This window comes from Leptodactylus fuscus, chromosome 10 (assembly GCF_031893055.1).
Source record: "Leptodactylus fuscus isolate aLepFus1 chromosome 10, aLepFus1.hap2, whole genome shotgun sequence".
Taxonomy (NCBI): domain Eukaryota; kingdom Metazoa; phylum Chordata; class Amphibia; order Anura; family Leptodactylidae; genus Leptodactylus; species Leptodactylus fuscus.
In genome coordinates this window covers 45,699,047-45,712,336 of record NC_134274.1, presented here as the reverse complement: position 1 = coordinate 45,712,336, position 13,290 = coordinate 45,699,047, and the positions used below count along the sequence as shown (strand labels likewise).

At 41.6% G+C, this 13,290-nt stretch overlaps 1 protein-coding gene across 1 annotated transcript; it reads right to left on the bottom strand.

The window, feature by feature from the left end:
- Window positions 1-665: 665 nt before the first annotated feature.
- LOC142183556 (steroidogenic acute regulatory protein, mitochondrial-like) lies at window positions 666-11,977 on the bottom strand. The gene is made up of 7 exons (XM_075258683.1): window positions 11,914-11,977; window positions 8,763-8,882; window positions 5,590-5,729; window positions 5,328-5,495; window positions 4,258-4,442; window positions 2,432-2,525; window positions 666-770 (listed from the first exon to the last, which is right to left on the bottom strand). The coding sequence occupies exons 1-7, from the start codon at window positions 11,975-11,977 to the stop codon at window positions 666-668; spliced, it is 876 nt and encodes a 291-aa protein (XP_075114784.1).
- Between the last annotated feature and the right edge of the window lie 1,313 nt (window positions 11,978-13,290).

Below are 13,290 nucleotides of genomic sequence, written 5' to 3'. Positions count from 1 at the left end.
ACTTGACAACTCCTTTAATATACAGTGTGTGTGTATGTAATATATATATATATATATGAGGAGGTCATTTCTGGATGTTAGAACCATATTGGGGCAGTTTTGGGAACATATTTGCCCCTGTATCCTATGGTCATCTATCTATCTATATATATATTTTTTTTTAAACTTTATTTTTCTTAGTTTTTTTTATTATATCTAGTATGTACAATCTCATTTCCATGCGTTTTCAAAGCCTCTCAGTTTACTAACTCAGCTGTGAATAAAAAGGAGAGTCACTTTTATCAAAAATTGCAAACCAGGAGTGGACTTTAAAGTGACGCTTCACCTGAGTACAAAACTTATACGGACAAGATGCCGTTGCCCATCTCTGGCCACCCAATTTTTTCAAAAGTGGTAAATGTGGCGCAAAAATGATACCTGCAGCTATTATAGTTGCAGTTCTCACATTACAGTATAAATCCATGCCTCTCTAACAATATCTAATAAAAGCCAAAGGGGATCACTGCTCAGCACTTTTGCCCCTTTGTTTCAGCAATTGTTGGGTCCATGGTACCTGGACTATGGCACGTCATAAGTTAAAATAGTTACAATATAAGGCCGGAAAGCAACCTGCTCCAATGGATATATCCTTATTATACTAACAAAGACTACCTATCCAGTTCAGGCTAACACATGTTTTCTCTTGCTGCCAGATGTCTCCTCAGATGTTTAATAAAGTCGACTTGTGATTGTGACAGAGCTTGGTCGATCACAGACTGTGGTATCCAACCCTATGGAAAGAAAACATTTAGGAGAGAAGGTTTAGAGGTTGTATGTTATCTGCTATTCATGGGCGACACTATTACACATTCTACATCATTTTTAGTGTAAGTTCACATGTGGGACATAGTTGCTGTGTGCTCGTGCCTTCTAAGGCAGTTCTTGTTTCCTTAAGTAAGCTGGGACAAATCTCATATTCTTATATTTACCCATCGTATAATTTTAAAGGAATCCTATCATTCAGATCGAATTTTTTTGTCCCAAACACATAGGAATAGCCTTAAGACTATTCGTCTCCTATCTTTAGATGTCTTCTCCGCACTGCCGTTCCGTAGAAATCCCAGTTTTCATTGGTATGCAAATGAGTTCCCTCACAGCACTGGGGGCATCCCCAATGCTGCCAGAGAACTTTCCAGCGACGCCTCCATCTTCTTCAGTAAAAGCCCTCTTCACGCGTCTTCTTCTGGCGGTGAAACTTGTAGGCCTCGGGCAGAGCTGACTGTGCATGCCCATGGCCACAAGACAAATGGCCGCTTACGCAGTAAATAAGCGGCCATTTTCTTGTGGCCTGTGGGCATGCACAGTCAGCTCTGCCCGAGGCCTGCAAGTTTCACCTCCTGCGCTGGAAGAAGACGTTCCTGAAGAAGATGGAGGTGATGCTGGAGAGTTCTCTGGCAGAATTGGGGACGTGGCGAAAACCGGGATTTCTATGGAACGCTGATAAAGATATCACATGGAATGATCCAGCGTCGACCAGGGCGTATATAAAACGTAACTCTTATTCTTTTCTTTAAAAAGGAGTTGCATAGTAACAATCATTGCGGTTCAAGATGTACTGACATATAGTGGCTACATGTTTCGGAACACTAGTTCCTCCTTCACGTGAAACTATGTACAGTAACTCCTTTTTAAAGAAAAGAATAAAAGTTACGTTTTATATATTCCCTGGTCAACACTAGATCATTCCATGAGATATCTTTATAAGCTGGCTGAAGTCTCCAAGCTATCCGGGCTTCCCAGGAGGAGTTCTCAGGATACAAGGGTGAGCTGGATACACTGCTTTATTTTTGTGGATTTCTACGGAACGGCGCTGCGGAGAAGACATCTAAAGGTAGGAGAAGAATAGCCTTTCTTAAGGCTATTCCATCGTTTCAACAAGAAAAAAAAGTCTTTAATGGTAAAATCCCTTTAAATGAGTTCCCTGTGACTTAGATATTGATGACCTATCCTTATAACATTGGGATTTGTGCAAATCAGCTGTATGTGGAGGGGCAGCACTCATGATCACTGCAGTCTCTTCCCTATACCAAAGAATGACATTCACCCGTCGTATGGTACAGGAGAGGCTCAATGGTGCTGAATTGCAAAAGCTCAGTCTCTACTATATGTATGGTCCTGTGCCTAGTATTTAGTACAGAGGCTGCAGCGCTCCCCAGAACATTGTGGCATCTTCAACCAGCTGATCTGGAGTAATCCTGTGAGTTGGACGCCCACCAATAACAAACTGCTGACATATTCTAGGGACAGGTCATCAATATGTAAGCTCCAGAAACTTCTTGAAGTTTAAAATGAAATGTTTCAATTTTCCATAAGTTACCGCTTGGATACAGTGGTGTACATGGGAGCTGTGAGCTTGCAAACTATACTGAGAAATATATCAATTATAACTAACCTTAAAGTCCAAGCTTAGAAGCCACGTGAAATGCGTTTTTCCACTGTCTCCATCAATAGGTTGGAGAATAATACAGGTGAGACCAACTTCTGCCCTACAACAAAATATATATGTATAAATATTAGTGTTTTACAACAGCAGACTAATACTAATAGCGCCTCCTATATATGTGTTCATAATAGGAAAGATTGTAGCAAGTGACCAGATAGCTCTGATTTGTGTTAAAATGTCTGCTCTGTCTCGGTTATCTGAGAATTTTCCATTTATCGCAATGCAAATCAATTTCTTTAAGAGGTTTCCACTTGGCTAATGTTTTATCCTTGGTTCACATCTGTGTTTGGTAATCTGTTCAGGGACCCCTCTAACGGACTACCGAACACACTTGCAAGCAGTGTGCAGTGAAAGCACACGGACCCCATAGACTATAATGGGGTCTGTGTGCTTGCCGTGAGATCTCCGCATGAGTCATGCGGACAGGAAAGTAGATTGTGAACTACTTTCCTGTCTGCATGTTTCTTGCTGAGATCTGGCAGCAAGCGCATGGACCCCATTATAGTCTATGAGGATCCATGTGCTTTCACTGGCGCACCGCTTACAAATGTGTTCGGTAGTCCATTCGGGGGGGTCCCAATGCAGACTCCCCGAACAGATTACCAACGCAGCTGTGAACGAGGCCCTACTTGTTCAGTGCATTGGTTCATGTTGTATAAGTAATTTAGGGAATGTGGAGGAGCAACCAAAAAAGAAAATTCCCCATGACCATCCTCTTTGTATAATCAACAGACCAATGAGGAGAGCTGTAGCAGTGATGGTTGCTTCCCTGCACTGAGACAGCCTTACTTCGCATTCACCTATCTAAGTTTTAGCAGTGAAACTCGGTCCGTGTGTTGGCCAGATTTACCGGCCTGAATCGTATGCTGGGAGATCCAATCAATAGTGGGTGTATGCGGCATTCTGTAATATAGTGCAATCTGGGTGCTGATGTGGGTCCCAATTCAATATATAATTAGAACTTAAGTACTTTTTTGGTGTGATGCAAAACAAATAGTTATATTTTTTTTTTTTTTGTGCAGTCTGATGAAGGCTTGTTGGCTGAAACGTTACTTTTAATTCTTGTGCTGTCTCTGGATTTCGACTCAGACTCATTAGCCCCAACGTGCCAAGGGCTAATTAAAATAGAATAGCCATGGCAGAAACTCAAAGCTCTACTTCAGCTCTACGGGGCCTGATCTTGGCAAGTAACCCAAGATGGAAGACCTCATTGTACCGTAAATGCACTATATCTAGGAGGAATAACAGAGTAACACCACAATGAAGAGTTATAAGAAAATCATCTTCAAATAGGGTTTTTTTTATGGTGAATACAACTCTTTTTAAAAAAAAAAAAAAAGTGAAAAATCCCCTTTATAATGGGTTTTATGAGATTAAAAAATTGTCATTACTTTCTTCCAGAAATAATACCACAGTTGTCCACAGGCTGTGTCACAGCTGTCCCAAGTCTAGGGTTGAGGGATCAGATCGGATCCCGATTGGCAATCGAGCAAATTTCACGATCAGGATCAGTTTGAAAATGATCGATAATCAGATTTTAAAAACGATCCTGAAATCTCAAGATCGGCTCAACCCTAATTTTTATAATATAATAATTAGGGCTGAGGGATCAGGATCAGGAAAGATCGGATCCCGATCGGCAATAGAGCAAGTTTCACAATCGGGATCTGCTGGAAAATGATTGAAAATCGGATTTTAAAAACGATTCTGAAATCTCAAGATTGGCTCAACCCTACCCAAGTCTTTGAATTTTATCTAGAAAGATGTGTGCCTACCTTATCATTCCCTTCTGAGGAGGCATCAGCTGAGAATCGGTGGCCGTTCCAGTAAGGTAGAGTGATGATCCTTTTCGGTAGCAGTGTCGCACACTCACAAAGTCTCTCTGGCTGACCATATTGGTGGGATTCTGTGCTGTGATTTCTCTCGTCAATAGAGTATTTCTTCCAATCTTTTGTAGAATCTGGAATAAATGGATAATTGATAACAACGCTACACAATGAAGAGACACAGAAGTGTGAAAACATGTACCTCATTCTAGGTATAGGGCAGGTGAAAATTTTTGATCAACATATTCATACCCCTCAAAACCACTTCTTAGGCTTTTGCTATACCCATATGAATGTATTCATCATATTCATCAGATACAGTATTTGACTAATAAATGGTGTTATCTAATTCCCCAATGAAAACATTACTTTATAATGACTTATCTTGTCCTTAAACAAAAGGATGGGGGATGTTGAAGGGCGGGTTGACACCTGCGCCCGGTCTCCGCTTTGCAGGTTTCCATCTTCTGCCTGAGAAATTGGACAGGAGACAGAAACCTGCAGTCAGTTTTCAAACCCATTCACTTGAATGGGTTTGCAAAGTGACCGCCCATGAGCGTCTTCTGCCTCTCCGTGGCAGGACTTTGTGTCCAGTTTAAAAAAAAAACAAAAAAAAACGTTTCGGAGACCAGAAGATGCTCACGGGCGGACACTGACTGCCAGGTTTCCATCTCCTGTCCAGTTTTTTGGGCAGAAGATGGAAACCCACAAAGAGGAGACCAGCTTTATCCCTCTCTATTCAACACCTGTTATCGGCGAGAGTGAGGAGGCCACTATACATATGAAATATTTATCTGGTCCCACCAAAATTGCTAGGATTGTATGAATGCATTTTATAGATGGGACCTATCTACTGGTATCCTATGGGGCTGTAGGCAATGTTGGATTCTTGTTTGGATTACAAAACCCCTTAACTGATTACATGGCGACTCCATTATATTTCCAATGGACATTTCTATTCGTTTAATTTCCATTTTCTATACTGGTTACACAGGAATGTTTCTACCCATAAGTATTACCTTTATTACCTGCACTTTACTGACGCTTGGATTCCATTGGTCCATCTGTTCAAGTTTTTCAAAAAGTTGACTATAGATGTGTTCTAGTGGCGAGTCTATAACAGCTTCCGCCCTAAAGACCTTTCCTATCCTTGGGAATGTTTTGCTGAGAATCCAGTCGCCGTTCTCCTGCAGATAATAATAATTACAGTAATTGAGAAGTGATGTATGCAAATAGTCATGTGCGCACCTATAGTACGAGGTAGGATGCTGATGCCCTTACCTGGTGTTTTTCAGCCTGCCAGCCATCTTGTTGGAGCATACGCATTGCTTTGTGAAGGGCGTCCTCAGCTTGGGAAAAATAAAACAGCTCTTGGCTGGAAAGCATTGTGCTTTCTTTGATGTCGGGAGTTGTATTAATTCCTGTGAAATGTAGCATGTGAGTTTCTTATTAGGATATATGCAAATGTAATTTCTCCATACAAATGAATGGCATGTACGGCTACTCAGTGGATGCTATTGAGGTCATCCACAAGGAAATCTAAAATAATAAAGACCTGTCGGTTGACCACTGCATGGTACATTCACATGACATGCCATAACTGTCTTATAGATGGGGGGGTCCCGCCTCTTGAATCCTTACCAATCACCAGAATAGGTTCGAACGGTCCCTGACCCTTGTCCCACCTGATGCTGTGATCTCACATGATACTAAATCGACCTCCTCCTCCCTGCGAGTAACCGCCTCCAGTGTCTGTATTATCGGTGGTAGGGAATTAAATGTAAGATTTGAGTAAGCTCCAGCTCCTTGTTTTTGTGCCCAACCAGCTCCAAATCTGCTCATTTCCAGAGAGTCCCGGGAACCTCCCATCTTGCTGTGTTGCACAGACAGGCGATTTTCTAAAGGTCCAGCAGAAACAGCAGGGTCAGCGCTCCCTTCGGAGCTACTGCACATGCCCTATTCTCGGTGGTAGGGAATTGAAATCTCGACCATGCGCTGTAGCTCCGAAGCAACCCTGCTGCTTCTGCTGGACCTTTAGAAAATCGCCTGCCTACGCAAAACAGCAAGATGGGAAGTTCCTGGGACTCTTTGCTGGGAATGAGCAGCTCTGCAGCTGGTCGGGCACAAAAACAAGCAGCTGGAGCTTACTCCAATCTTACTCGGGCATGCTACTGCACATGCCCGAGATTTTAATTCCCTACCGCCGAGAATACAGACACTGGAGGTGGTTACTCGCAGGGAGGAGGACGATTTAGAGCACAAGCAATAGAGGTGGGCGTGAGGAAGGCATGACGCTGGGGGGGGTGCACAGAACGCCCAGGGGCTCATTAGCATATCCGTTTTGCCAGAAATTCATAAAAACGGGGGGGGGGTCTTTGAAAAAACGATTAGCAGCACTTGAATAGCCTTTAACGGCTATTCAGGCATATGAATATCTCAAATGGCCAAAATCTAATGATAGAGCCCCTTTAAACATTTATGTGGCAGATTTCTTACCGCCTATTCATCTGTACAAGTCTTGCAGAAAACTTTGCACTTGCTACAAGCAACATCATGTAAATTACTTTTCCATCACCAAAAAATTCTATTGTATGAACCTATCCAAACAAATACTGTATTTGAGTTTACAACAGAATTCAGGAGGGGATTGAGGAACGAAAAGCTGTAGAATGTTTCTATTATGTATCTATCTAGTGTGAATGAAGTCTAAATAAAGTAAGTCCAGAGACAGCTCCAAGTCCCCAGGCCTGGGTTGTGACCTTTTCTCTTCTAATTTTTGAGCGTTCCAAACAATGTCCTCACTATTTAGGATTTTACAGTTACTTGTCGTCTGTTCACAATACTATGACAATAAATCTGCATTGTGTTTTCTGCAAGATGCATGGATTACTCTTTCATTATGCATATTCAGTTCAATAACAGTTTTTCTTTCATAGCCCTCCATATGGCTAACTTGCATAAATACATATTTATAGAGATGATGTATAGACAAGATGGCAGTATCCCAACCCCCATTTTCTGTCTACCGGCTACCCGCTATATTATGGTATCTCAAGGTTAACATTTACATGTTAATAATAATAAGAAATTTTATACAGCGCTAACATATTCCGCAGCACTGTACAATTTGTAGGGTTCAAATACAGACAGATACATTAGAAGAAAAGTAATTCCACACAATGGCACGGAGTGCCCTGCTCGCAAGAGCTTACAATCTATGAGGTAGAGGGGGTGACACAAGAGGTAGCAGGGGCGGCATTGCTTATACAGTGGTCAGACAATTTTGTAATAGAGGTTACTGTCATTACACAAACATAAAACTTTGAGTCGTCACCAGTCATATCCTGTAACATGTGGATGGTGCTTGGACATATAAAGTTAGCCTGAAAAGACATCATATCATGTGGGGAAATGTGGGAGCGGGGACAGAGGAGGGTTAAATTTTGGGAATTCTAATGACTGTACGGAAGGGTTTACATTAAGAATTGTGATAGGCCTGTCTGAAAAGATGTGTCTTTAATTTGCGCTTGAAGCTGTAGAAATTAGGAGTTAATCTGATTGTCCGAGGTAGAGCATTCCAGAGAAGTGGTGCAGCTCGAGAGAAGTCTTGTATACAAGCATGGGAGGTTCTGATAATAGAGGATGTAAGTGTTAGATCATTGAGCGAACGGAGGGCACGGGTTGGGCGGTAGACAGAGATGAGGGAGGAAATGTATGGAGGTGCGGCATTATGGAGAGCCTTGTGGATGAGGGTGATAACTTTATATTTTATTCTATAATGAATAGGCAGCCAATGTAGCGACTCGCACCGACCCGAGGCATCGCTGTAGTGTCTAGCCTGATAGATGAGCCTGGCCGCTGCATTCAGAATAGATTGTAGAGGGGAGAGTTTAGTGAGGGGAAGACCGATTAGTAAGGAGTTACAGTAGTCAAGGCGAGAATGAATCAGAGAGACAATAAGTGTCTTTAGTGTATCTCTGGTGAGGAAAGGGCGTATTCTGGAGATGTTTCTGAGGTGGAGGTGACATGAACGTGCAAGTGATTCAACAGGTTCTCTATTTAATAGTATATACAAGCTCAGGAATTTATAGTATCACTAGATATTAAATTGACAATGGATTTCTTAAAAATTGTTTCCAATTCACAAAAATATAACTAGAAGAAGAGGGTATGGGGCCAATCCAGTCCCTGAAGTCTCTACTACATATGACCAATACAACCAATCGCTGTCCTCAGTGGTTATGACTATATGTACGGCCATTGCTTGGCTGCAGCAGTCATTTGCACATGTTTGGCAGGCATTGGTACAGGAAGAAAGCAGAAATTATAGGGGTCACCAGAGTGGCAATGCTGGAACGGTAGATACACATAAAAGCGGAGTATATTCTTTCCCAATTCCTCACTCTTGTGCACATTCTTGTTACCCCCCTTCGCTACTTCCAGGACTAACTTACCTAATTTTGTGCATATCATTTTCTGAAGAGACGCTGGTATATTTGAAAAGCCGCTTTGTGTCTTCAGAATAAATTTTGACATTTCTTTTCCAAAAGCAACAATAGCAGGCCGTTGTAGACCTAAAAAAAAAACACATAATAGATCCCGTTATAACAAATTCATCAGTCTACATGTTACATTCAATAAACAAAGGGGTTAGTGACAATTTCCATAAAAATAACCCTAATGCAGATACCTAATAAAATAAACTCCACAACCTCATTTTAAATATCAAGACAACACTGTGAAAAACTAAGCCATTAGGCATCGGTACAGGTATATAATGATCTCCAGATGGTATATTCCAGGATCATCTTACAAAAATGTCAACCGCATAGACACTTTTGCAAATCCCTATCCATGGTGCTGACAAAAGTCATGGCTGTAAGTGTGGTTGATGTATTCCACTCTGTCACTTTCCTAATGATGTATTGTATGTATGTGTGTGCAACCTGGAGATGAGAATATGCAATGTACTACTGTCAATATTCTAAGGTAATGAGACAGAAGGAGAACGTGTTCTGCTCGCTAGAAATAGCAAACTATTTTGTGAGATTTTGTTATTTGAAGGAGCTATCAGAAGTTTTATCATGATATAGTACAGACCAAGATTGGCCTGAATATCCTATCCATTCAGATGACAGGACCCCTGTTCTCATGTTTGAGGGTCCCAATAGTAGGACCCTATCAATCGGGGACGTAAAGCTGCAGTCTTAGGAAAGTTTTTTGCAGCGCGTACCAGTCTCTTGAGATGGAAATTTTTGCAACAAAATGACTGCGTTTCTATATCCTTAGGGCCGCTTCACACGGCATAAGCGCGCCGCTCATTTAGACACGTATACAGGTGTCCAAGCGCGGCACTTCAAAACAGAGCCCATTGATTTCAATGGGAAGCGCGCGTATATGCCGATATATGTATACGTGTCTAAATTAGCGGTGCACTTACGCCGTGTGAAGGGGCCCTTAGAGACATCTTAGTTCTCACAGCTGACTGGTTGCTACAACTTATACCTCACCATTGGTTGTGAGAAACTTTATATTCTATTCAGGTTTTCAGCTTCACAAGCAGGAAAAATGAGAAAGCGATGTACAAACTATAAATCTGTTGCAGAACGTACTCTACTTATGTGGTTCTGATGCCAGCAGGGCAGAGGTCAGTCTTTTCTGCTTTAGGGCACATGCTCTCATGTATCCATACGGTCTCAAAAAAAGCTGATCTTATCACTCATGGCAACCAGACACATCTCAGATTTGACGTTTTGGATCCTTTTTGGTTGCTAGGGTCAATATGGTCAGTATAGTAGGTTTGTCCAAAAGGGCTGTGCATCCCACTGTAGTAGTATTGATATGATATACCTAGGTACTGACATTGAATTCTATACAGTATACCGGACAGTACAGTGGGTCATGTGCTCTGTACTGTCTAGTATACAGTGCACGTGCTCTATTTAGTCCAGACCAAAGATGCCTTTTAAAGTCTACAATGGGAAGCCTGAAGATACCAGTCATATACTGTCCATTTCCCAATAACCCAAAAAACAATGAAAAATATAGAAATGACTTGGGAGGGGGGGGGAACTATATCAGCCAAAGAATCCTGTACAATCTGTGATCTGCATGCAGAGTTCTATAAAAACATACAAGACGTAGATATTTAATACAAGTGCAATGTCTTTTCCTAGCTACTATGTGGTAGGGTAGATTTACTAAACCAGATATGCCCAATTTCTTCTCCAATTTGTACTGGTGTGCGTCTTATAACAGATGTATTGTGTGTTTCAGATACTGTTTGAGCCTCCCTACAAATGTCTATGAAAGGAAGCATGGCTTACCCATATGAATATCGCAATGCACCACATATGGGTGTGAGTTAAGCCAATCCAGAAATAGAAAAGAGCCCAACATCTCATCTCTAGCAAGATGCACCAAATCTGTCACATAGTGTAAGCCACTAGGATACATTTGTTGCACCTTCTATTCTGTCTGGTCTTGGTTTACAAAGTCTAAATGTAGGATACCTAGTAGTATCTCCCCCAGTATCAGTGTGTGCACTATATATAGGATCTATCTACATGTGCAGACCACATGAACGTTAGGGTCAATTTTAATTTAATTATTCTTGATGTGACAATGTAAGGGTTGGTTCACATCTGCTTTTGTATTCCGTCTGGGGAGAGTCCACATGGAGAATACAAACGCAATTGCAAGGGCTGTGCAGTAAAAGCACACAGACCCCATAGACTATAATGGGGTCCGTGTGCTTGCCGCGCGCTGCTCACACGAATCATGCAGACAGGAAAGTAGATGGTGAACTACTTTCCTGTCCACACGATCAGTGTGGAGATCTGGCGGTAAGCACACGGATCCCATTATAGTCCATGGGGTCCGTGTGCTTTCACTGCACACTGCTTGCAAGTGCATTCGGTAGTCCGTTAGAGGGGTCCCTGAGCAGATTACCAAACACAGATGTAAACCAAGGATAAAACATTAGCCTTGCGTTTGGTATTCCGTTCAGGGGGTCCTCATGCAGACTCCCCCGGACGGGATCCAAGATGTGAACGAGGGCTTATAGCCATCATGTATCTGTAAATGATTTACAAATACATGTAAAATTGTTAGAGCTGTGCCCCCCTAAAAGTCATTTAGAATGGTTTTACCACATGAATGTAGAATATAATGCACAATACATTTTACAGGCATATATAAATGTAGTATACACACATTTCAGTTTTCATTCTGCCTTTATAAGAATGATAAGATTTTAGATATTATTTTTGTATCTAACCCTCATGTATGAGATTACTAAAGATAAATTACTATACAGTCTGTGCTATGATTAAACAATAAGGATGGATTAATTTAATACAAGCAATGCATTTTTATTGGTGAGTTGCATTAAAGCCTAGGGAACTTCACAAATGCTAGATCCCTGATGTATATAGAAGACCAGTAACAGGGAATTCTGGGATATCTGACTGTAGAATTGCTACATACAGTGAACAGATAGACCTAACCTGTACATTAACATTATAGCTATAACACAACATACCAAAAATCACAGAAAATGTTGCACAAAAAACAATATTTACTGCATAAAAGTATATACTGTACCGGTGAGCTTCCGGAGATGTTGGTGGGAAATGCCGCAGCACAGTTTGAGAGTTGCAGGAAGCATGATGTTATGTATGCGCAGTCCGGCCTCCCGTGCTGGAGAGGCTGTGCATACTTCAATGTCCTATCTTTATAGTTATCCCGAAGGCCAGCACCTGATGATAGGCAAATGGATGGAGTCCAAGGACAGCGAAAGCCCAAAGGGAGGAGACAGAGGAAAAAGTTATCAGTCACAAGTTCACAAAGCAAAGAGCTTTCATCTTTACTGTACACATCTGCATACAAAGTGTTATCTGTCTTGAGATTTGCATGGGCTTCCTGCAAGAGGCCTTGAATGAGAGAGACGCAAGTTTTTTTCTTAAACGCTTATTGCTGACATGGAGGACATTGTAAGTCTTTGTATCTAGATATGATCACGAAGGATTACCAAGTGGCAGTTTGCCAACAATTGACACTAAACTTAATTTCGAAGCTTTACTGACTCCATATACAATAGATCTCCGCTATGAAGAATGTTTTGTACAGATATATAAAATGTCATATTTCCATAGGTAGTATCTGAAGAGTCAGGATGAGCTATGGCAATGCCCCATATTCCTTCCCATAGTCAGTGAAGCATGAAAATACGTTTGAATGACTTTCATGTTTTATATTCACGTACTTACAAGGAACACTTTAAAGAAAGTGGAAGACATACGCATCTGTCATGAACATAAGACGTTGCCGTTTCATCATCCTTTACCTAATACTTTGTTGTTGGAGTACTTGCTAGGGAATGGTATTACAGCTGAAGCTGTCAATGTGGTCACATAACGGCTGATGGAAGTTTCTGTATAGTGTTGGAGGTTTGTCACCATTGCAGTACTTCCAATGGTCATAGCTCTCCGCACGCCACTACTCTGCCCCTACTATTCACATCAGGCTTTCTCCTCTTCCTCTTGTTACTTAAAGGAATGGCACCCACTAGATTTTCCTTGTCCCGGCCTCGCCACTTTGTGCTATATAAATCCTCTCCTCCGGGCACATGGCTTGCTAACGTCTGAGGTTTTCTGCTTTTGTATTTGTTGGCTTCTCCATGTTTTGACCTTCTCTATTTCTGACTCTGATCTTGTCTGCTGATCTCCCATGTTTGACTTTGGTTTGCCTTTCACTTTTTGTACCTGTGCAACATGCTCCTGTCTTTTGCCTATTACGATTGTGATGGGAATCTACCTGCCTATGAACTTGATCTGACTTATTCCCTGACCCCTGGTGCTTCACACCTCTCTAAGAGATAATGGATGATTATGTAGATAATCTGTTTTCCCTTAGGCTTGGTTCACACGTCAGTAAGCCATCCGTCTGTTTGAATTCAGTTTTAGACTAAAAACGGACTGA

Excerpts from the sequence above, each read along its gene's own strand:
- LOC142183556 (XM_075258683.1), bottom strand. The coding sequence starts at position 11,977 with ATGCTTCCTGCAACTCTCAAACTGTGCTGCGGCATTTCCCACCAACAT. Across the intron at positions 5,730-8,762 it reads AATGATATGCACAAAATTAG|GAATTAATACAACTCCCGAC; the intron begins GTAAGTTAGTCC and ends TACATTTCACAG. Across the intron at positions 5,496-5,589 it reads GGCAGGCTGAAAAACACCAG|GAGAACGGCGACTGGATTCT; the intron begins GTAAGGGCATCA and ends TATTATCTGCAG.